At 58.1% G+C, this 24,680-nt stretch overlaps 1 protein-coding gene across 1 annotated transcript; it reads right to left on the reverse strand.

Moving 5' to 3' along the window:
• Window positions 1–2,235: 2,235 nt before the first annotated feature.
• Window positions 2,236–11,947, reverse strand: BNIP5 (BCL2 interacting protein 5). The gene is made up of 11 exons (XM_062187183.1): window positions 11,386–11,947; window positions 10,657–10,776; window positions 8,589–8,664; window positions 8,497–8,515; window positions 8,214–8,412; window positions 7,218–7,268; window positions 6,596–6,654; window positions 6,139–6,355; window positions 4,177–4,304; window positions 2,961–3,224; window positions 2,236–2,271 (listed from the first exon to the last, which is right to left on the reverse strand). Exons 1-11 carry the CDS (start codon window positions 11,945–11,947, stop codon window positions 2,236–2,238), a joined length of 1,731 nt encoding a protein of 576 aa, XP_062043167.1.
• Window positions 11,948–24,680: the final 12,733 nt, after the last annotated feature.

The raw sequence follows: 24,680 nt of genomic DNA on the forward strand, positions 1-24,680 counted from the left end.
GAGGCTGAGCCCGCAGCCCTGCAGGCACCAGACTGTCACAGCCAGGGCAGGTGCACGGCCTTGTTCCCGCCATTGTGAAGAGACATATCACGCCTTGTGCAAGTCTTCATTTGCTCCGACAGCACAGCACACGATTGAGGCTCAGATGCCAGCCTGGGGAACCCGTGCCAACTCCTCACACCGCTAGAAGAACGCCAGTCCCAGGAGCTCACTGAGTACCGAAGGTTCCCACAAGCCATCCACAGCCTGTGTCCCGCCTGCTGCCTGGAGGCCGTCCACCAATCACTCTCCTCCCTCCACCCAGCTGCACAGAAGCAGTAATCAAACGGAATGACTTTCAGAAACCCAGCTTTGCTGGGGTCTGAAGCCAGCCCTGTGGAAGTGCCCCTGGCCTCTCCCCACCTGGCCCCAGGCTCAACCTGGCCATCAGTGTGCCTGGTGGTAACAAGATTTTGTTGGCCATCCCTCTCCCCTGCAGCCTCGTGTTCCAGGCTGCATCCAAGGGCGTCGGACACCTGGGGGCAGCCCCGCCGGCCCTGCCCTGGGGATATGGCCTGGCTGACTCCAGCTTTTGAAACCTTCAGCTGTATAGAAGACACAGCTTCTTAGACCCCCCACCTCACCTTTGTGCTAATACAAAAGGCAGCCTGTTTTTCAAGACCTATACTGCCATCTCCTGGAAAATGATCGTCATAACTCTACCAAGCCGCAATACCCTGGGTAGGACTAATACCTCCAGGGCTATGGTGTTCAGCTGTCCGGGGTGGTCCACCTGGAAACCGTCTTCCACTTCCTGAAAATTATTCTGATGTCACTACACTAACGGCAGACATGGGTGTGGCATCATAGAACTTGCATTTTCTCTGAAAATAGCAGACGGTAGAGGTGCAAGGCGGCAGCTTCATTTCTCTGATCGTAGAATTGTAGGACACGGGATGCTGAGAGCTCAGGGGTCCCGGGCCTATAGGTCTCCCCCCATCTGGGGGCCGCGGAGTCTCTGGAAAGCATCAACAGAGCATGAAGCAGTATTGGCCAACTGAATAAGTGAAACATTATCTGTTGGATTGCACATAGATCTTCTGGCTGGAGATTAAACCAGAAATTATTATTTTTATTTTTTTTTTATTTTTATTTTTTATTTTTTGACAGGCAGAGTGGATAGTGAGAGAGAGGGACCGAGAATAAGGTCTTCCTTGTGCCGTTGGTTCACCCTCCAATGGCCGCCGCGGCCAGCGCGCTGCGGCCAGCACACCGCGCTGATCCGAAGGCAGGAGCCAGGTGCTTCTCCTGGTTTCCCATGGGGTGCAGGGCCCAAGAACTTGGGCCATCCTCCACTGCACTCCCTGGCCACAGCAGAGAGCTGGCCTGGAAGAGGGGCAACCGGGACAGGATCAGTGCCCCGACCGGGACTAGAACCCGGTGTGCCAGCGCTGCAAGGCGGAGGATTAGCCTAGTGAGCCACGGCGTCGGCCCAGAAATTATGTTTTATGACTAAGATTCATTAAAAACTAGCCACAAGGAAGGATGTCAGCGAAGACAAATCTGCATGGCCTGGAATGCAAGATCTGGAGAGGGAGGGGGCACATGCATGGTGCAGCAGCAGGCTGGGGGCAGGTGCTGCAGGGGGTGCCGTGCTCCCCTGGCCCCCGGGGCCGGTGTGGATGTCCCCGAACACAGCCTCCGCGGGTAGCTTCGCGGGAGGCTGCCTTGCGCGTGTTCGCCCACAGCTCCGGTCTCCTGTCCTCTCCATGAAGCCTGGGGTTGGGACAGCAGGAAGCAGCTTCGGGCGGGGGGGAGGGGAGGCTGGCTCACATCGTGAGCTGTGTGTCACACTGTGAGCTGTGTGTCACACCGTGAGCTGTGTGTCAGGAGCTCTTTTTTTTTTTTTTTAAAGATTTATTTATTTATTTGAAAGTCAGAGTTACACAGAGAGAGCAGAGGCAGAGAGAGAGAGAGAAAGGGGTCTTCCATTCAATGGTTCACTCCCCAGTTGGCTGCAACGGCTGGAGCTGCACTGATCTGAAGCCAGGAGCCAGGAGCTTCCTCCGGGTCATCCCACACGGATGCAGGGGCCCAAGGCCTTGGGCCATCTTCTACTGCTTTCCTAGGCCACAGCAGAGAGCTGGATTGGAAGTGAAGCAGCCGGGTCTCGAACTGGCGCCCATATGGGATGCCGACACTTCAGGCCAGGCTGTTAACCTGCTGTGCCACAGGGCCGGCCCCGAGGCAGGGCTCTCAATCTGGACTTTGGCTCTCAGGACTCGTGATGTTCTGGGAGAAGAAAGAGAACCTAGGTTTCAGCCCCAGCCACACCCCACACCCGCTCCCCCTCTGCCTGGGCTCACAGGCCACCTCCTGCCCCTCCTTTCTCTGCAGCTGCAGCCCCTCCCCCAAAGGTCAAACTCCATGCCCGCCACCTCCTGGAAGCCTCCAGGATCACAGAGCCTTCTCATCTACCTCAGCCACACATTATTTTGAGAGAACCTCGCTGTGTGTGTGTGTGATTTCAATTTCACGACAGCTGGAGCTGGGAAGCCACGCAGCAGGAGCCGTGAAACCATAACCAAAAAAACGTGAGTGCACGTGGACCACAGAATCTACCAGAATCGACCTTTTCATTCCATTTCCACGGACTTTTTGAAGTTCCCCTGTAGTAGCCCATCCGATGTTCTATGACATCCCCAAATGGGAAACTGTACATAGATTTTGGAGACCAGAGTCAAATAAAGAAGTGCTAATTGTCGTAAAGTGCGTGTGAAACCAGCGAGGGTTCAGACCGGAAAAGGGCCCTGGTGGCTTAGGGTTGTGTCTCAAGGTCTGCAAGGAGGTAGCGTTTGAGCTGGACTCTGAACGTACCGACTTCAGCCGGGGAGGGGCAAGGCCAGTGGATCCCACTGGAAGCTGCCTACCAGTCGTGTCATACCCTCCCCTGTGCCACCAGCTCTCCTGCCCTCTCTTACCAGCTGGCCCTCGGTGTGCGGGAAGTGGGCATAACTGTGCTGGCAGCAGTGGCCCCTGGAGCCCATGAGCCTGCAGCTGGCGTGGCTGTGGTTGCCAGCAAATTTGTTAGCCAAGCTCAAGGCAAACGGGTAGGGTCTCCCGACGAGGCTCCGAGCCGAGCCGGGGGAGGGGGCCTCCTGGCTGCGCAGGGTGGCCACCAGCGTCCTGAGAGAAGAATCTGGAAACTCATAAAAAACCATCTTGAGGCTGGGGTGCCGCCTGATCTGGAAGCAGAAATAAAGACGGCCCATCAGGGTTGCTGGCAGGGGCCCCGCCCCCTGGGCACCCGCTGGTCCCCAAGATGGGCTCTGCTTGTTAGGGCTGCTGCGACACCTGTGCGGTGGGAGGCGCCATCTCCCCCTCCCCCAGAGGCCTGAGCTGCTCTCTGTGGAGGGCTCAGCATAGAACAGCGCTGGGTGGGTTTTAGTTCCCCGAACGTGCCAGGTGGGCTTGTCCCCGGGGCAGCCCCACAGGCAAGGTCCTGGCATGCTTAGTCTGCTTTTGTTAAGTGACCCTGGGAAGGGCACAAATGGAGCTTCCACACGGGGAGCCAGCACAGAGCCCCTACCTTGGAGTGACACTGCCCAAGGACTAGGGAGCGGGGGTCTTTATGCAGGGGAGAGCGGTGACCCAACAGCTCTAGGGCCCCAGGCAAAAGGATGCAGGGGCTGGCGGGTGGGAGTTGGGCTGCACTGGTGAGTGGGCAGCACGCCCCCTGCTTGTGGCTCTGGGTGTGTCCCACCAAGGGGCAGGCAGCCCTCTGTGGCAGGCAGGGGAACACCTCCAGCTATCAGAGAGCTGAGGTGTGTGGCTGGCAGAGAGGAGGGAAGAGGAAAGGCTGGGCGGGAGGGGCGGGGCCAGGCCTAGGCTTCCAGGGAGGTGGGCTGAGCTGCAATGGGGGATTTGGGCGGGGGTGGGGGCGGGGGCGGGCCTGGCTGGCTGCGGGCGCCACCTGCGCGTTACATCATTGGAAGCTAACATTTGCCTTATCTGCCACATGTCCGGCATTCTCTGTGCGTGCGCTAAGCACAGGCTGTGAGTTCCCCTTTTTCCAAAGAGGAAGCTGAAGTTCAAGGAGCTACAGCGGCCCCCAGAGAGGCAGATGTCTGAGCTCAGATGCCGGGTCTGGACAGATGAGGCCCTGGGCGGAGCTGGGCAGGAGGGGGCACCACTCACCTGCTTCCCCAGCTGGCCGTCCCACGCTTGGAGAAGGGCCACCAGCTCCCGGACCAGGAGCTCCTCTACGGCAGAGAAGACGGAGTTAAGGGACTGAGTGATGCCCCGGTCCATTCCCGCGATACCTGCTACAACCGCACAGGACGGCCTGAAGCCACACTCAGCTGCCTGTGACAGATGGGGACCCATGTGCCAGGACTGAGATGAAGAACAGCAGACCTGCCATGGCTACTGACATAGCAGAACGTGCCCGCCCTGCCCCCTGGGTTGGACTTGGCCAAGGTAGAAATATATATGCTCCAGCATTCTGCACACCCTGTGTGTGGGGCCTTCCTCCCTCTACACACCCCCAGCCTGCCTGCCAGCACACCACTGCCTAGGAGACCAGGGTCAGCCAGGATGTCACTCGAAACACGCCAGTGGGGTGGCCAGCAAACTGACGATCTGCAACCCTCGAGCAAGCACTACCGCCCCATCCAGCGACAGCCCACAGAAGGCACAGGTGCGAGCTGCCCACGAAGGAGCCTCCACTCGCAACTCTGCTCCCACAGCCCCTGTCCAGAGGCCAGGCCCAGGGCCCCGCCCCTATTCTAGAGTCTTCTGGGGTACTGGCCAGTGGCCCTCCCAGCCGCCCCCTCGAAATGTTCCTCATCCACCCTGGGAAGGCACCCAGAAGCTGTCCTAAGTAGAGCAGGGCAGGACTCACTGGATCCATGCGTTTTGTCCAGTGGATGTCCCCCTTCGGCCTTGTGGCTTCCGGCCTGGGGAGCTGCTTCTGAGGAGCTAGCTGGAGCCCTTGCTGCAGGCGAGCGTGCCTGGAACTCGGGATCTTCGGGATCTGATGGCAAACAAAGGTTGGGTGAGTGTTTTGTGCTGGTCTCCAGTGCACACGTGCAGAGCTGCGTCTGGGCTGGAGCAGCTGCTGATGGGGGCACGGGCAGGAGAGGGCTCCAGGCTTACAGGCCCCACACAGGGGGGCCACGGCGCTCTTTTCTCCTCTCCAGAAGTCTGGATTTCGCCCAGCGCCCCCTCTGCCTCCTGCAGCCCAAGAGTGGGGCAGTGAGGAAAGCAAGCAGGGGACCAACGGGTCCCACCAGGTAGCCCGTTTCCCCATCCCTCCTCAATGCTTGCTGAGCCTGTCCAAGCCTCACTTCCTCCATCTGTCTAATGGGAGTCGTGAGATGGACCTCACAGGGTTGTGAGCCAGTCAAATGTGACAACATGTGTCAAAGGGGCCCAGAGCCAGCACGTCACAAGTGTCAGGGGGACTGTGGACGCCAGTGGTTCTCACGCTTTGATGCAGTAGAAAAAGCAAGCAAACAAAAGCATCAGAGGCCCAGGCCCTGTCTGCTGCTTTAGTTTCCCTGCTAGCTTCCCAGGGGGTTCTCTTTTAAAAAAAATTATTTTTTTCATTCATTCATTCAAAAGAATTACAGAGAGGGGAAGACAGAGAGCTCTTCCATCTGCTGGTTCACTCCCCAAATGGCTGCAGCAGCCAGGGCTGGGACAGGCTGAAGCCAGGAGTAATCACCCAGGTGTCCCACGTGGATGCAAGGATCCAAGCACTTGGGCTGGTCTCTGCTGCTTTCCCAGACCATTAGCAGGGAGGCGAATTGGAAGTGGAGCAGCCGGGACTCAAACCAGTATCCGAGTGGGATGCTGGTCTCGTAGGCAGTAGCTTAACCCACTGTGCCACAGCGCCTTCCCCTCAGGGAGTTCTGACTGGTGTGCGATCTCACACCAGGTGTGTGGAAGGAGAGAGGAGGATGTGTGTGGGGAGCCCTGGGTCCTGCCTACAGCAGAACCTTCTCCCTCTCTCTCTCTCCTCTGCCTTGTTCTCCCCACGCTGCCCACAGCACAAGGCAGAAGTCAAGACTCAGCTACCCTGGGGCCACCCCTGCCCCGGAGGAAGCCTCCGTTACCATGGCAATGCCCCTTCTCACCCTCCCCCCACCTGCTCACCAAAGCTGCCAGACACTGAGGGCCGGTGGCCTCCAACACACAGGGGCAGAAAGCTGGGCCTCTTAGGTGGCCGGGGGTCCGGGCTGCCGGCAGCTGCGGCCCCGGCTCTCTTGGGCTCCTTGGAGCCATGCCTCTTCTGAGCAAAGGCCTTCTTGCATGTGGACTTTTTCTCATGAGATGTGCTCCTGCAGGGCGGGGCCTCTTGGACTTGAAGCCGCTGTGGGGAGATGCGAGAGGCTGAGTCAGGGGGGCCCCCCACCTGGAGGCTGCAGGTGAGCTGGGGGAAGAGAACACTTTGGGCTGGAGGGTGCGACCCAGAGAGGAGAGTGGCAGGTGCTCGGTGCCCGGGGAAACCAGTGCAGCCTTCAGGGAGCTGGGATGGAGCCTGGCTCGGGCGAGGCACAGAGCAGAAGGGGGCAGGGGGGCTATTCTGCCAGGCAGGGAGGGGGCTCCTCACCTCTGACCCCTGACCCTCCACGTCTCGAAGGAGGGCAGTGATCTTCCGGATGAATTCCTCTACAAAAGACCAAAGAACTCGCTTAGTTGCAGCGCTTGGGAAAGCTTTGCAGCCAGCAGTCTTCGTGTGGAAGGACCTAGCACCTCCCGGGTGGGTCTCCCAGGCCGTGACCCCTGCCCCTCCTGGGCGCTGAGGTCCTGCAGCCGGCTCCTTGGGAGTTGACCAGGGGCGGCCGCTAGGGGCGCCACTCCGGCTGCGCGACGGGCAGCCTTAGCCTCCCATTCATATTAGAGGAAACCAAAGCCAGAGAAGAAGCGATTTGCTCCAAGTTCGCGCAGTTCCCAGTGGCCAGATGCAAACCCAGACCCCCAAGATGGCCACACCCAGCGAGCTCTGCGCGGCCAGCACCTTCACCAACGGCCTCGTGACTGGCTCAGCAAGGCCGGCGCCATCACCAATGTTGCAGGCGTTTGAGGCTCAGGCAGACAGACAGGCAGGGAGGGAATGTTCCGGGCCCGTGTTACCTCCCGCCTGAGGCTCTCAGGGGAAGGTGGGGACAGTGCAGGAGCCAGGCCTGCAGTTTGGGGGGGGGGGGCTATGAGCAGAGGAGGGTGGTACTGACTGGATTCTGAGGCTCTGTCCAGCTGCAGGGCCACTTCGGGTCCCTGACGTCCTGCCGGGGTGGGAAGCGCAGACGGGCTCGGACTTCCGCCACCTGCAGGCTGTGCCTCGGGTTCTTCCAGGCCTGAGAAGCAAAATGAGGCAGCAGGTGTCGGGGTCAGACTGGGAGCCAGCACAGACTGCAGCGGGGGCCTGGCTGAGCTGCCCGGGAGCCGGGGCGGGGCGACGTCCCCGACCTACTGGCCCACAAGCTCCCAGTGCATTTGCGCTCCTGTAGAACCGGCTCTGGGGGCTTTGCTGCCCTCTCCTCCCTCCCCAGGCGCCCCCAGTCTTCACTATTTTGGCTTTGTCCACAAGGTGAAGAGCAGGTGCCTGATTCTGTGGCTTCAAGTAGGATTGTGGCCAGAGTCCTCTGCGGGACATCTGTCCCCCGGCGGCCTGAACCCTGCCACTGGGGACAGACTCTGGTCCCCTCTTTTGCCTGGCCAGGAAGGCCTGTTATTGTCCCTCCTGACACCCTGGAAGAAGCAGGTGGATCCTGTCTCCCTGTGGCCGGACATCTGATGAGCCATGTGACCTTGGACATATCAGCATGTAAGATGGGGTGATAACTGGACTTTCTGTGAGAACTGGTTGAGATACAGATACGCAGTGGGAAATGTCTTCTTTCACAGACAGGGAAACTGAGGCACAGAGATGGGGAGGAAGTGGGACGTGCAGCTGCGATCCAGGTCCTAGCTCCTTCCTGCACACACTGCCCCCCCCACCAGGGGTCAAAGGTGAGTCTGTGGTGGGGAGAGGGGAGGGACTTATCCAGGCTGTCAGGATCACAGAGGGGCTGTGCTTGGGGGAGCCCTGCTGGCCGTCATCCTCTCCTCCCCCTCCCCTCCCCACGTGGCCCAGGGCCCCCTGCAAAAGTCAGAATGGGAATGGCCGCCCTTCTGGGGGCCAGTTCCAGCCCTGGGGATGTCGCTATGGCCACCGCGAGCCTGCTCACCTGGGCTGCCGGGGATGGAGGGCCGGTGGCCACCAACACACAGGGGCAGAAAGCCGGGCCTCTTGGGCGGCCGGGCGTCTGAGCTGGAGCCGTCTGCAGGCCCTGCCGCCCTGGGCGCCTCGGAGCTGGGCTTCCTGGGAGAGAAGGCGCTCTTGAGGCTGGACTTCCGCTCGTGGGATCGCTTCCTGAGAGCGCGGGCCTGGGGGAGAGGAGAGAAACTGAGTCAGGCCCCTCACCTGGGAAAAACCCGAGGAGCAGCCACGGCTGCAGGGCGGCCCCAGGCTGGGGCGGGGAGAGCTGGTCTCGAAGGACAGGATGGGAGGGGCCCGAAGTGGGGCGAGGAGGAGGGAGGGAGCCGCAGGGGTCCCCCCGCGCCCCACCCTCACCTCTTCTTCCAGCTGGTCTCCCACTCTTCTGAGCAGCTGCACGATCATCTGGATCACCACGTCCTCTGTAAGAGAGCGCACGCCCGGTCACCCTTCCAAAGGATGGCCTCGGCCTGCACCTGCGGCGGCTCCCAAGGCCACAGGAAGCGCGGCCAGCACGGCTCCTGAGGGCCGCTCCTTTCAAGAGCAGATTGGGAGACCCTCAGCGAAAGCGGGACGTTTGATGTAGGCACTAGCAGGCCAACCATGCCGGCACTCAGCTTGAGCCTGCTACTTTGTCTCACTCCGCAGACGCCTTTTGGCAACCTGTGTGACCTTAGGTAAGTCTCTCAGCCTCTCTGGGCCTTTATCTCTTTCCCTTCTGAAAGGAGGTTCATCATCCCTGTCCTGGCATCATCAGCAGGCTGCCAGGGGCCGGGCCTGGCAACGCGTAGCAAGGCCAGTGCTCACTGCCCAACCCGCACATTTCCGGTGGGGGCATGGTGGGTGCCCGGCCTAGCTCAGGCGGAGGACACAGGGACATCAGCAGACGGGGCACAGAGAGCGCAGCTATGCCGCCTCCAGCACGTTCCCAAGCCTTCGAGCAGAGGCCACGACCCACGGAACAGGGTCCTTTCATGCCCTGGCTGACCCGCTCCGGGGCCGCTGCCCACTGTCCTGTGGTACTGCCAGCGTTTGTGCTTACATTGAGAGAGGCAAACACGGTTCCCAAAGACCCCCAGGCTGTCCGCAGGGTTCTCTACACCCTCGCTGCCCTCCTTCAGCTCCCTCTCACTTGTGCATCCTGTCTGGCTTATTACAAGATGGTTCTATGATTTTTTTAAAAGATTTATTTTATTTGAAAGTCAGAATTACACAGAGAGAGGAGAGGCAGAGAGAGAGAGAGAGAAAGAGGAGAGGCAGAGAGAGAAAGGTCTTCCATCCGCTGGTTCACTCCCCAGTTGGCTGCAACGGCCAGAGCTGTGCTGATCTGAAGCCAGGAGCCAGGACCTTCTTCCAGGTCTCCCATGCAGGTGCAGGGGCCCAAGGACTTGGGCCATCCTCCGGTGCCTTCCCAGGCCATAACAGAGAGCTGGATTGGAAGTGGAGCTGCCAGGTCTCGAACCGGCGCCCATATGGTATGCAGGCACAGCAGGCCAGGGCGTTTACCCACTGCGCCACAGCGCTGGCCCCAGTTCTATGATTAAAACTATACCCACACAAGGGATTTCATAAAGCTCATGGAAAAAAACGGAATTAAAAGTTCATTTTAGGGGCTACTGTTATGGCATAGCGAGTAAAGCCTCCATCTGTGGTGCTGGCATCCCATATGGATCCAAGTTCATGTCTTGGCTGCTCCACTTCTGATCTAGCTCCCTGCTAATGGCCTGGGAAAGCAGCAGAGGATGGCCCAAGTGCTTGGGCCCCTGTACCCACGTGGGAGTCCAGGAAGAAGTTCCTGGCTCAGACCAGCTTAGAAGACTAAACTGAAAAGTCTCATTGGGCCTGCACTGTGGCGCAGTGGGTTAAAGCCCTGGTCTGAAGCACTGGCATCCCATATGGGTGCCAGTTCTAGTCCCGGCTGCTCCTCTTCCAATCCAGCTCTCTGCTATGGCCTGGGATAGCAGTAGAAGATGGCCCAAGTCCTTGGGCCCCTGCACCCATGTGGGAGACCCAGAAGAAGCTCCTGGCTCCTGGCTTCAGATCGGCACAGCTCCAGCGGCCATCTGGGGAGTGGACCATCAGATAGAAGGCCTCTCTCTCTGTCTCTAACTCTCACTGTAACTCTTTCAAGTAAATAAAATCAATCTTTAAAAAAAAAAAGTCCCGTTACCACCTAAGGCAGAAGCATCTGCCAGCAGTCTTTCCAAACTGAGAGACTCCCTCCTGGGAGTCTAAAAAATAAGTCAGCGTGGCCACAGCACGGGGAGAGGCAAGAGGGACCAGCGGCCCGGGCTCAGCGACCATTCCGAGCGATCGGCTCATCCGAGCATTGCCCTGGCCGCAGGAACAAGGACTCACTGCCCCGGCCGCAGGGACAAGGACTCACTGCCCTGGCTGCAGGGACAAGGACTCACGGTCAGGCTTTGTGAGCGCCTCTTCTTGCCGGGGATCTGTGGCTTGGGGACAGACGTCTGCGACTCCAACACCTTCCCCTTCGGTGAGCAAGGACTGATGGAGTTGGTCATCTTCCCCACCTGGAACCCAGAGGACAGCAGGTGGCGGTGTGCGCAGGGCAGGGACATTCTCCTGACGGCAGCGCAGGACCCCAGCACCCCGGGGGCTTGGCCAAAGCTGGGATTTGAAAAGCAGCAGCCCTGGCTCAGGCATCCTTCTCACTGCCCCATTCCCCAGTCCAGGAGCTTCCTGAGCTCGCCTCAGAACCACAGGGAGTCCGAGAGCTGCGAGGAAAGCTCCATCTGCCTGCAGCTGCGGTGGGATTTCAGCTCCAGGGCCCAGGAGTCAGGCCAGGGAGGCACCCTGGGGACCGGCTGTCTCACTGGTGGGGTCAGCCTCTTGCTCGAGGTCACACAGCAAGTTCACTCCTGATGGAGCCAACTCTAGGACCAGGGTCTGCAGCCAGCTGGGTGATGGCTTTCTCCTCTCTCCCCCTTCCCATTTCTCCTGGGTCTGTTGCTGGCCCCAGGCCATGTAGCTGGAGAAGGGAGGCCCTGCCAGCTGTTTGCCCCTGTGCTGTCAGCCCTGGTACTGAGAATGTCACAGCAGTGCTGTCCCCAGCAGTCCCCCTTTCCCTGTCCCCCCGGTGCTGGGCAGGGTGGTGGGGCCGCCAGGCGCAGTATGCTTACCTCCGTGAGCCGGGCTCAGCCTGGGCCGCCCTGCCTCTTGGCCTCCAGCCTCCACGTCTTGAGTCCTGTTGGTTTCCTCATGACTGGGTCTCTTGGAGCCAGATTTCCTGCGGCTGCCCTTCGTGTCCTGGACTTTCTTCCTGCAGGCTGGCTCCCCTGCAGCCTCTGGGGGCTCTGAGGCCTGGGGGAAGCCCTCCTTCCCTCTTGGCCTCCTGCCGGCCTTTTCTTTGGGCTCCTCGGGGGCCGCCCTCAACAGGAAGCTCAGGAGTGTCTTCAGCCATCTCGGCTGGGCCCACCACCTCGGGGCCTTGTCTCTCTTGGCGTCTTGCAGGGGCCTCTGCTCTCCCACGTCTTCCGGAGGCAGGGCTGCTGACCCCACAGACAGAGCCGGGCTCTCAGGACCCTTGGCGCCATCGCTGGCCGTCCGGCGGAGCGCCCTCCTGGGCGAGGCGGCCTGGGAGAGGTTCCCTGACGTGGAGCCCCTCGGCGGGGCCTTCGGCCTGTCCAGAGACCGGGCTCTCCTGGCTGCCAGGGGCTTCCTCGGGCCCCTCTGGTTCTCCATGGGCTGCAACCAAAGCAAAGAGCCGCCTCAGGAGAGGCCCACTGGACACGGGCGTGGGGCCCTGTCCCCTCCTGGAAGGGGGTGTCCCCATCCCCGCTCTCAGTGGGGGAGATGGGACCACGGGAGGCAGTGTCCCCATCTCACAGCGACTTGGCAGCCCCTCCAGGGACGCCAGCAGGACTCCAGCCCCGGCCACGCCTGGGTTCAGTCCCCAGACACTGATGCAGACTTGGGGTCCCCATAACTGCACGGTGCCTCTTCCCTGTTGCTCTGAGGCGCTGAGTGTGTGCGATTTTGTGCCCGCACAGCCACAAGGAACTGACCCCTTCCCGCACCTCCGCAGGCCTCTCGTCCTCATCGGAAACGTACCCCACCCCTGTCCTGTGCGTCTCCCGGGCTGCTGGGGGCATTTTACGGCTGGGCTCAGGCCACGGCAGCTCTGCACCGCTAACTGCTTGGGCTGAAAACCTGCCATCTGCCCTGACTCTGTTCTTTCCCTTCCACAGCTGAGCCAGCAGTAGGGCTTCCGGCCTCACCTCCAATGCCCATCTCCAGCTGTGCTCACCTGGGCGATCACGCTGGCTCCTGCGGGGTCTCCCTACTCTCCTCTTGCCCTCCTCTCAGGAGCCTCTCCCTCCAGCAGCCCCAGGGGCTCCCTCCCTTCTCAGAGCTCCTGCACTGGCTTGGGCCCCCTGGGCCATCACCTCCCCCTCCCCCTCCCTTACCCACCCCACCATGCCTGCTTGCTGTCACTCAGTCCCGCTCCACCTCCTGGCCTTTCTTCTGGCCGGTCCCTCTTTCTAGAACGTTCTTCTCTCAGAAGCCAAGGATCTGTTCAAATGTCACCTGCTCCTGGAGGCCCTCCCTGTCCACTGCCTCTGAGCACTCCCTCTGCCCGCCCCCCACCTGCTGCGGTGCGAGATGGGGACTGAAGCCTCCCTGCCTTTGGTCCGTTCTGCCAGGTCTTGCATCCTTGGTGCCCACAACAACGTCCCCGGCACTCAGACTCCTTATTCCATGAACACATACATGTGTAAGGCTGAAGCATTCAGGAACCCGTGTGACCCATCATGCATCTGTGCTGGGCCCCTGAGAGGGCAGCAGAGGCCCTTCTGCTCCCCATGCGGAGCCAAGCGGCTTCCAGGAGCACTGGGGAGAGAACCACCTGCTCCGGTGGGGCGGCGTCTCCTGCAGGCCTGGGTGTGGGTGGCGCCCTGGTGTGCGTGTCTTTTGTCCCCTAGGCTGCTCAAAAAACCTTTGCTCCTTAATGGGCCATAAAAGAAAAACAAGATATGGTTTTGAATCCCTAACCTGTGCTCCCAGGCACGCCCGTGCAGCTAGGCCAGGGGGTCATCTACGCTGATTCCCCACTGTGGTTTTTCCTGTGTTGATGGAGATGATTTAGTGGTAGGGGCTGTACATGTGTTTACGTCATATCCCCTGCTTGTGCGAGGTGATTCATCTACTCTGAAATGTACCCCCTTGTTATGTCCAGCACAGAGGTGTGAAGCCGGCTTCCCCTATGAACGCTGGCTTGAATCCTGGCTGTACCACTTCCCATCCAGCTCTCTGCTCATGTACCTGGGGAGGCAGCAGAAGGTGGCCCAACTACTTGGGCCACTGCTACCCTTGTGGGAGACCTGGAAGATGCTCCTGGCTTCTGGCAGATGGAAGACCTCTCTATGTATATTTCTGCCTTTCAAATAAATAAATAAATTCTTTTTTTAAAAATCTGCCATCACTATGGAGATGGTTTACAGCGTGGCTGATGACCACAGTGTCCCCTGCCCCCTTCCAGGAACACCTGTGCCTCCTAATCCGAGCATCAGTGAGCTGCACCAGAAAATGTTCTTCCTTCTTTGTGTTTTTTTCAAGAAAACAGACTGATTTGCCCACCGCCTCCCTTGAAGAACCGAGGTCCTCGGCCCAGAGGAAGGCGAAGGCCATTGCAGCTCCATTGCTCACCCTGAAGGTGCCCTGTCCGATTCCCCTTCCTGCTGGGACCAGCGCAGCCCAGCTCCGCTCACCTCTCTGAATGCCCCACCCCCTAGCCGCCCTCATGGAAGCCAGGAGAAGCACCAGTTTCCATAGCAACACCTCCCCGTGCACACAAGCCACAGCGACATCTTCCTAAGCTTTCTGAGCGACCATTTCCAGAATTCATCAAAGCAAGGCTATCTTTTCCCTTCCTTGTTGCCTGTCTGTGCCTCACGGGGACTCCCACCCTGTTGGAAACGCCCCCCCCCCCCCAACCCAGGCCCGATACACCGAGACAGCAGCACAGCCTCACTGCCTGGGCACCCAGCTGCTCTTGGGAAATTGTGGATGGCCTTGACAGAGAGTGGATTTCGGAGCAAAGTCCACACCGGCTCAGAAATACCCCAGGGACTTCTGATAAGCCAGGGCAAGTCCCATCAGCAGTCAACAGAGAGAAAGCTGACCCCGAGCAGGAAGCCAGCCTGTTTTCCTTGTCACGCAGCTGTTTGGTTTGCTTCTGAATTGCACGCTGACCTCATCCCTGTACTGCTTTTTAATGTGTGCACCTGGCCGGGTTCCCCTCTCTGACCTCATAGAGATCCTTCACCGTGCCCCTCCCGGCCCTGTCCCTCATTCAGTAAATATAACAACCGGCTGGCTACACACCCACCAGCTGCGCCAAGGGACTGTGCGTGTGGCACTCATGTGTGGACCCACAGCCCACACCCCGCCGTGTGTCACAGGAACATGCTGCTGCACGGTCTCAGAAACCCAGGGTTGGGGCTGGCATTGTGGTGCAGCGGGTAAAGCCACTGCCTGCAAAGCCGGCATCCCATACGGGTGCCGGTTTGTGTCCTGGCTGCTCCACTTCCCACCCAGCTCCCTGCTAATGGCCTGGGAAAGCAGTGGAAGATGGCCTAAGTGCTTGGGGCCTCGCACCCATGAGGGAGATCTGGAAGAAGCTCCTGGCTTCCTCCTGGCCCAGCCTCAGCCATTGTAGCCATCTGGGGAGTGAACCAACAGAAGGAAAACTCTCTCTCTCTCTCTCTCTTACACACACACACACACACACATCTCCATCATTCTTTCAAAAAAAAATAAATCTTAAAATAAAAAGGAAAGAAGCCCAGTGTTTCTCCCCCAAATCCCAAATCAATGGGTGATCGCCACCACCTTGCTGCTTGCCACCTGCGCCCCTGTCCGTGTTTTGTTCCGTGACAGCGGCTCCAGGTCTCGTGGCTCCTCACTACGGCCCTGCGCCTGGGAGGCCTTCAGCATCTGTGGAACGTGTAAGTGATACACAGACACAGAGCAGCCCAACTCCGTGAGCCCTTTCCTCTCCATCGACTCACCGAACCTTTGCTGTGAGACAAGAAGCCCTAAACAATACGAGACTCCACCAAGGTCCCACACCAAGCCAGCAAAGGGTTGGGACTGGAATCCACCTATCTAAGACTCTAAAGCCTATCTTTTTGCTTCTACCCAGTTAGCTTCCTGTAAATACAGACACGTGCACACAGGTGAGCACATCTGCTGTCTCATGCCACCAGAGAGAGCCACACCCACACACACCCACTGTGACCTGTGGCTGTGGAACCACACGTGCACACATACACACATGAATGCAGGGTGAGGCTCCCCGACCCCTGGGTAGGAAGCCAGGTGGAGGACCAAGGGCTGCGCCCTGAGCTCAGGTTCGACTCCTCACGGCCACACTCAGAGCCCAGGGGGACGGCTGTGCCCCTTGGAGCAGAACCAGACTCCTGTCCTGGTGTGGCTCCATCAGCAGCCCTCACTTCCTTGCATACCGGGCTGGCCTGGGGGACAAGTGGTCACCTCTGCCCTCAACGCCGGACCCCTTCTGCTCCCGCACCTCCTACATGAACACCGCATTCCAGCAGGCAGCCGTACAGCCTCTGTTGCATCGTTTGCAGCAGGGGGAATTCGCCACCCTTCCAGGTAGAGCGTGCCACTGTGGCCAGCCTGGATTTTAAGGAAAATCCGCCTTGGGCTGAGACAAAGTCGGCAGCGGTCCCCTCATCGTTCCTCCTCCCTGCTCCAGCCCAACACCTGGTTGCCCAGGGCTCTTGGTGGCTCCTAAACCAGGTTGCTTCTAGACCCATCACCCTCCCCTCCCCACAAGCCCTCATCTGAGAAAGCAATGGAGTCTTCCATGAGATCTGCTGTCCTTAGCCTGCTTCCATGGACCTAATTAGGTTCCCCAGAACCTAATCCTCCCCGTAGCTGGATGAGTCCTTTGCTATGCACCGCCACCCAAAGCCTGCGACACAACCCCTACAACAGCCCACGGGAAACCCACAGGAGCCGTGTAGAATGCTGTCCCCATCCTGCAGCTGAACAAACTAAGGCCTAAGGAAGTGAAGCGTCTTGCTCACGGGGAGGGGGGGGGGCAGCTGACGGGCCAGGCTGGGATTTGGTTCAGAGCTTTCCAGGACAAGCTACTCTGGGGTTCTCTGAGCGACCCCTGGTTGAGATCATATCCATGAACTCTGCTCCGTCTTACTAGAAAAAAAGCAAACTGAGGCTCGGGGGGGGGGGGGGGAGGGGTGTAGCAAGCTGGCAGCAGAATTGGAATGGGATTCAGAGCCTGACCCCTTCCTTCTAGAACACCAGCGAACCCACTCACTGCCCATCCCCAGAGAAGCAGGCGTTGTTCAGCCAACCTTGGATCCCGGAAGCCGCTCGGGTCCTGGATGCCGGGGACTGGGGCCTCCAGACCAGGGGCCTCTGTGTCAGGCAATGTTCCTTGTCGGCTGCAAGTGGCGTCCTGGGCGGGCTCGGGAGCAGCTCTTGCCGGGAGAAGGTGCTGGCGATTTTCAAAGACGCTCTGGCCATATATATCCTAGCTCCCAGGACCTGAGGTCACAGGCAACCAATCCTGGGAGCCAGCGACCAGCCCGGCCGCCTCCACCTGTCGCCGCCCAGCCCAGGGCTGCTTCCTGCTCCTGTGAGGACGAGAGGCTGAGCTCAGCTACCCTGGAAAACAGCAGTTTCACTCCATGACTTCCTTATTGTCCCCAGGCCCCAGAAAGCAAGCAAAGCTCAGACAACAACCTCGTGCCTGGCTGGGGAAAGCCCAGCCGTTGGTATTGACACCCGGGTGGAGGCAGGGAGTCAGGGCTGCCTCCTCACCGCCACACCCTCCCTCGGTTCTCCCTGAACATCAGCGGGGATGGATGGATCTAGAAAGAAAGGTTGTTGGTGGAAAAATACATTTCATGACCTGAAGACAAAACCTGGAAGGGCTGATAAGGATCCTGCCACCCCTGGATAGGGTGGCTGTGAATCTTGGGAGACCACTATACATTTTTGTTTTGTTTTGCTTTGTTTTTTAAAGGTTTTGTTTATTTATTTGAGAAGTAGAGTTACAGTGAGAGGGAGAGGAGACAGAGAGAGAGGTCTTCCATCTGCTGGTTCACTCCCTAGATGGATACCATGGCCGGAGCTGCACCGATCCGAAGCCAGGAGCCAGGAGCTTCTTCCCAGTCTCCCATGCGGGTGCAGGGCCCAAGCACTTGAGCCATCTTCTACTGCTTTCCTAGGCCATAGCAGAGAGCTGGATCAGAAGTGGAGCAGGCCGGCGCCGTGGCTTAACAGGCTAATCCTCCGCCTTGCGGCGCTGGCACCCCGGGTTCTAGTCCCAGTTGGGGCGCCGGATTCTATCCCGGTTGCCCCTCTTCCAGGCCAGCTCTCTGCTGTGGCCCGGGAGGGCAGTGGAGGATGGCCCAAGTGCTTGGGCCCTGCGCCCACATGGGAGACCAGGAGAAGCACCTGGCTCCTGGCTTCGGATCAGCGCGATGCGCCGGCCGCAGTGGCCATTGGAGGGTGAACCAACGGCAAAAAGGAAGACCTTTCTCTCTGTCTCTCTCTCTCACTATCCACTCTGCCTGTCAAAAAAGGAAAAAAAAAAAAGTGGAGCAGCCGGGACTAGAACCAGCGCCCATATGGAATGCTGATGCTTCAGATCAGGGCTTTAACCCGCTACACCACAGCGCTGGCCCTAATATTGTTTTATAGAGAGCGCTTGTATGTTTATAATCAGAAAAGGAACATGGGCTTTACTTAAATGAAAGCAAAAAAATAGTTAGAAATCTCATTTTGGTGATTGACAGGGAAGGCATTGCAAAATAAATATGGTAGTCCTGCGGTCTGGAGCTGCCCGTACCTGGGACCCTCTGCTGGCTGTGTGACCTCAGGCAGGGGCCACAGAGTCTCTGAACGTTCTCACTTACCAAACCAGCGGTCACATCGGAGATCACGTGCCATCACGCTTGTAAGGAGAAGAAGAAACCGTGCCGAATGCCAGACACTTTTCTGTGCGCTCCCGGCACTCGGCAAATCTGCACCAGCAGGTGACGGTTTTGTGGCGTGGAGCAGAGTTATCCATGTTCACTCACTCTGCCACCCAGCAGCCTTGGGATGCAGCTCTGGGCAAGGCGCTGTCTCAGCAATGCATTTAGGGAATGCCTTAGCCCAAGTGGTGACCCGGGCTTCAGCCATGGGTTAGGTAATCTTATGCTGGTGAGCCAAGCCCTCCTCCTGTTCTCTCGAATCCTGTGCGTTTGTGTGGGGTTCTCTTGCTTATTCAGAGGGGAAGAAACCCAGCCTAGTCCTGCCTTGGTGGAGTCCACAGAGCAGTGAGGAGAGAAAGGCACAGAAATATCACCCAGGCAAGGAAGGGAAGGGGTCACTGCTTCATGGCAGGGAAATGGAAAGTGCCAGAAACAGACACACTCAACCCCCTGCCCGGGCCAGGCTCATCAAAACTTTCATGCAAAATGCAGATTATTATTAAAAAAGAAAAAAAAACTTTTTGCACCTAAATAAACTTCTCTTTGAATCCTATTTCCCATTATCCTCATCCTCCTAAACATGGCTGGCACAGCTGACTTTATGTCGTGTGTGTTTTTCACATACAGTAACAAAACAAATGAACAAAAAAACCAGACAGAGGGCGGTGAGAGCGAGCTGGGGGGGCGGGGGGGGATTGTGCAGATGCCTGCCCTCCGAACCAGAGTTGCCTGCCTAGCCTCCCGCAGCACCGAGAGGCTGCCCTGAGCTTTCTCTGCCTCCTCACACAGGGGCGGTCCAGCTCTGTCCTCGGTGCCTGGGATCTGGGGACAGACTGTGGCAGCTGCCAGCCGAAGGGGCCGGGGCCGGCTACACCACGTGTGAAGTGGAAGTGAGAGATGCCCCGTGTTAAGAGTTTCAAGACAGGGGCTGGCGCTGAGGCTCAGCAGGTTAAAGCCGCCGCCTGCAGTGCCTGCGTCCCATAGGGGCGCCAGTTCAAGACCCGGCTGCTCCACTTCCGATCCAGCTCTCTGCTATGGCCCAGGAAAGCAGTAGAAGAGGGGCCCCTGCACCCATATGGGAGATCCAGAAGAAGCTCCTAGCTCGTGGTATCGGATCAGCGCAGCTCCAGTTGTTGCAGCCAATTGGGGAGTGAACCAGTGGATGGAAGACCTCTCTCTCTCTCTCTCTCTCTGCCTCTCCTCCTCTCTCTGTGTGACTCTGACTTTCAAATAAATAAATCTTAAAAAAAAGTTTCAAGACAGACACCATGGAGCGTTAAGCCAAGCGCAGGCCCCGGGCACTTGTGCAGGTCGCACACGGCGAAGGGGATTCTGGGGATTCAGGGGGCAGCACCCCATTGAGTGCCATGAGGAGGGCCGGCAGGAGACTGAGAGAGCGTTTCGTTTCTTTAAGTGTGCCATACAGAACAGCGCCCACGTCACAGGCACACAGCCCCGTGAGTGTCACAGATGCAGCGACACCCTTGTAACCACCCCCAGGTTGGGAAGAGAAGCTTTCTCAGCATCCCAGAATCCCCTGTGTGCCCCCCACTGCTACCACTGCCCTAATGTTCTAGGTGTATTTATTTATTTGAAAGGCAGAGTGACGGAGAGAGAGACACTCAGACAGACGCAGATCTTCCATCCACTGTTTCCCTCCCCAAATATCCCCAGCAGCCAGGGAAGACCAGGCCAGAGCTGGGAGCCAGGAGTTCCTTCCAGATCTCCCACACGAGCAGCAGGGACTCAAGTACTCACTGCCTCCCAGGGCGCGCATTAGCAGGAAACTGGGTCCCAATCAGAGACAAGACTTGATCCAGGGCACTCTGATGAGGATGCCTGTGGGATCTGGGGACAGACTGGTTTATCCCGCTGCACCACAGTGTGCCCCCCCACCACCCCTGCCAGCTGAGCTGCACTCTGCTTTTTTTTTTTTTTTTTTTTTTTTTTTTTTGACAGGCAGAGTTAGACAGTGAGAAAGAGACAGAGAAAGGTCTTCCCTCCGTTGGTTCACCCCCCAAATGTCCGCTACGGCCTGCGTGCTGCGCCGATCTGGAGCCAGGAGCCAGGTGCTTCTCCTGGTCTCCCATGTGGGCACAGGGCCCAAGGACCTGGGCCATCCTCCACTGCCTTCCTGGGCCACAGCAGAGAGCTGGCCTGGAAGAGGAGCAACTGGAAGAGGCACCCCAACCGGGACTAGAACCCGGGGTGCCGGCGCCGCAGGTGGAGGATTAGCCTAGTGAGCCGTGGCGCCGGCCGCACTCTGCCTATTTTTGGCACTGTGTAAATAGGCACGGGACTGTGCACTTTCTCTCCCGCCCGGCTTCTTTCACTCGACTCTGAGCTGGTGAGATTCACCCGTCTGCTGTCTGTGGTTGGAGCTCTCCCTCTGAGAGTGACAATGTCGATGTCACTGTGAGAGGGCCTCCATCTGCAGGTTTAGCAATTAGTCAGTAAGAACCCAATGCCCAGGAGCAGGGGAGTGGCTAGGTGAGAGGTGGGCTAGCCCCAAATCGAGACAAATCGAGGCTGTTCTCTCCCATTTACCTTCCAGTGTGGCCTGGGAGTGCCACACGGAGCACAGGAGATAAACCTGCAATTAGCGAGTGGGCGGGAGAGCAGCTCCTGCCCCTGGGACAGCGTCAGGCGGTTCTGAGCAACAGCTCTAAGCATTTCCACGAGGGATGTGCAAATCTCCCAGATGGTGGAACCCTGCTTCCCAGAAGTCTGCCTGCATCTGGGCAGCAGACTTTGCCCCGGGATTCCCGGGGTGCAGAGCCAAGGGCAGAGCTGTGAGCAAGCTCTTCTCTCCGGGGCCACACCCCTGCCTGGAGTCTGCCCCCACCTGGGTGTGAGCCCCAGCTCTCTGGGATGCCTTGCCTGCTCTGGCCTCAGGGGCACCGGAGGACCACAACCGCACGCCGTCTCCAGCCAAGTCAGGATGGAGGACAAAGCTCTGTTGGGTGGAAGGACTGGGTTAGGGCTTGTGTTTGCTACCCCGACACTCAGTTTTCACAGCCATATAATGGGAATAAATGGCTCCAGCTGTGCAGGACTGCTGGGACGCTGCAGAGAGGGGACTGGCGTGGGCCCTAGCAGGCCCCTGGATGGGGGCAGCCCTCGCTGTCGAGGTGCCCACAGTGAGACCTCCCCTGTGAGTCAGGGTCCTCAGCCGGAGGAACTCCCCCAGCTTTTCTTCCCTGCACCCCCAGGGGGACGTGGGGCCCTGGCTGGGCTTTCATACCTCCTACCAGCAAACAAAGCCAGTGTTTTCTTTGGACCAGATAAATATGTGTTGGCGGGCAGAGGGTGGAGGGTTGTGCTAGGCATTGTGGGGTGTCTATCAGCAAACCGGGCCTCTACCTGCTGGGTGACAGTACCAGGGGTGAAAAGCGGAGATGTTCCCAGGCATTGCCAACTGTCCAGCCCAGTCATGCGGCCGCAGGTGGCTCCAGGGTTGGTGCAGCAGCCCGGTGATGTCCTGATGCTCTTTCCTCCTGGTCACAAGGTGGCTGCCACTTATCCCACTATGCCACCATTGCAATCCCATTCAAATGCAGAGGAGAGGGAGAAAGATGGTGTCACTTGTGCCTTAGGGGCCCAAACATGCAGCCCCAGCTGAAAGGGAGCCTGGAAAGTCAGTGGCAGGGGAGAAGGGGACTTGAATGAATGCCCCCCTCCCCCAGGACCTGACATGGCAGTGCTGGCCATCCTCATCCTTAGGGGAATCTCTCCTTTCAGCTTATTTGTTTGAAAGGCACAGTTACCAAGAGACAGAGGAAGAAACAGAGAGAGAGAGGGACACACAGAGAGGGATCTTCCATGCGCTGGTTCACTCCCCAAATGGCTGCAACGGCCGGGGCTGAGCCAGGGTGAAGCCAGGAGCCAGGAACTCCATCCGGGTCTCCCCCATGGGGGCAGGGGCCCAAGGACTCGGACCATCTTCCATTGTTTTCCCAGGCGCATCAGCAGGGAGCTGGATTGGAAGTGGAGCAGCCAGGACTCGGACCCGCACCCATATGGGATGCCGGTGGCACAGGCGGCGGCTTTACCCTCTGCACCACGCGCCGGGTCCATGGGGCTCACTTCCCTCCCCATCCGCTTTCCTCATCAGACCACGCGCATGCTCGGCACAAGGGTCCTCCTGCTTTCCTCTGTGTGCTCAGCTCCGTGCACCACACCTGGAAGGCGCTCCAGCCGTGCTCGCTGGATGCATGGGTCCGTCGGTGAGCTGACTGCCTCGCTTTTACCTCTCGGAGCCCAGAACCGCAACTCTACATTCCTCTGCAGACACAGCGGCATCCAAGCACAAGTCAGCCTGTGATGCAAGTGACCCCGCGAACAGAGCTGAACATCCTCCAGCCTCGGCCACCCCACCTGGCCAGCTCCCTCTCATCCATGTCTCTCGGCTGCCATGGCCCTGCCTCTGGGGAGCCTTCGCCGGTGTCCCCAGGGCGGCTGAGCCCAGCCCCTGCACCCTGTGTGGCCTCTGCCTGGCGGCCCACTCCTCACCTGCAGGCTTCTCGTCACACCAGGGTCTGGGAGCGCTTCTCTGCGGGGGGCCGGCCCTTGGGTGTGTTCCGCTGGTGGCCATCTGACCTCTGCCGCACCTGCTCAGCTCTGGGGCCAGGGTGAGGAAGTGGCCTGGATGACACGAACACAAGCGGGCTCAACGGTGCCCAGTAAACTCTCTTTACGGCCCGAGAATTCGCATCTCGTGTCGATGGCATGGGTCACAAAGTCGCATTCTTTACAGAAAGCGTCCTCCAACCATCAGAAGCTGCGGAAGCCATCCTGCGAACGTCTGGGGCCGCGTGAAGACAGGCGAGAGGCCACCATCTGCGGGCCCGTGAGGCTGGAGGGGCACCTGCTTTGGGTTACCCAGGCCATTCTCAGCAGTTAATAGCCAGCATTCCTTAACATCAAGCAGCAAATTTAACATGAAACTCTATTAATTGACTCAGCCATCACAACCCAGGAGACTGTTTCCTGGAAAATAAAAGATTGGGGCTGGCGTTGCGGTGTAGTGGGTAAAGCCGCTGCCTGAGACACTGGTGTCCCATATAGAAACTGACGTCCTAGAGGACGCCTGTTCAAGTCCCGACTGCTCCTCTTCCTATCCAGCTCCCTGCTTATGGCCTGGGAATGCAACAGAAGATGCAGGTGCTTGGGCCCCTGTACCAACTGCACCCGTGTGGGAGACCTAGCTGATACTCTTGGCTCCTGACTTTGGCCTGGCCCAGCCCTGGCCATTGCAGCCACTTGGGGAATGAACCAGCAAATGGAAGATCTCTCTCTCTCTCTCTCTCTCTATCACTCTGCCTTTCAAATAAACAAAATTTTAACTAGTTTTTAAAATTTAAAAAATAAAAATACATCAAATAGCCCTAAAATTAATGTGTGAGATCTATTAAATATAAAAGAATTGAGTAAATATAGAGGAACCCATCTTTTGGAATGGAAAGCTTATGAAAAAAATTTAGATCCTCCCTGATTAATATGTAGTCACCACACTTCTAAACTAAAATTCTAGAAGAATTTGGAAATTGACAAAATTTCCCTGGCTATATTTCATCTGGGAGATCGATAGGTAAGATTACTATGAGATCTTTTTTTTTACAGGCAGAGTGCACAGTGAGAGAGAGAGACAGAGAGACAGAGAGCAAGGTCCTCCTTCCATTGGTTCACCCCCTAAATGGCCACTGCGGCCGGCACACCGTGCTGATCCGAAGCCAGGAGCCAGGTGCTTCTCCAGGTCTCCCACGTGGGTGCAGGAGCCCAAGCACTTGGGCCATCCTCCACTGCACTCCCGGGCCACAGCAGAGAGCTGGACTGGAAGAGGGACAACCGGGACAGAATCCGGTGCCCCGACCGGGACTAGAACCCGGGGTGCCGGCGCCGCAGGCTGAGGATTAGCCTAGTGAGCCGCAGCACCTGCCTACTGTGAGATTTTTGGAAAGAAAAATAATTGAGATGCGGGAAGGATTTCTTTCTCTGTTGTTTATTAAAGGAATCACAAAGCTTAGGAAGTAAAACAGCTGGATGAACTTTTGTTTCATTAATGGAAAAAAAATTTTAATGCACGCCCTGGGAGCAGAAGTTGATAACTTACATGTCTGGATCCCTGCCACCTACATAGGAGACCTGGCTGGAGTCCCCAGCACCTGGCCTTGGCCTGACTGAGCACCAGCTGTGTGAGCGTTTGGGGAGTGAACTTCCAGCAGGTGGAAAACTTTGGTCTATTTATCTACCTACGTACCTATCTATCTATCTATCCATCCATCCATCCATCATTTCCCTATCTATCTATCCAACATCTATCTTTCAAATAAGTAAATTATTCTTACAAAAAATTGATGAGCTAACCAAAGTGGGAAACGCTCTGAAGCCATCGTGTCTAATATAGAAATTGCGCACATGAGGCAGGAATCTCACCAAGAAGG

Source organism: Lepus europaeus, chromosome 3, assembly GCF_033115175.1.
Source record: "Lepus europaeus isolate LE1 chromosome 3, mLepTim1.pri, whole genome shotgun sequence".
NCBI classification, from domain to species: domain Eukaryota; kingdom Metazoa; phylum Chordata; class Mammalia; order Lagomorpha; family Leporidae; genus Lepus; species Lepus europaeus.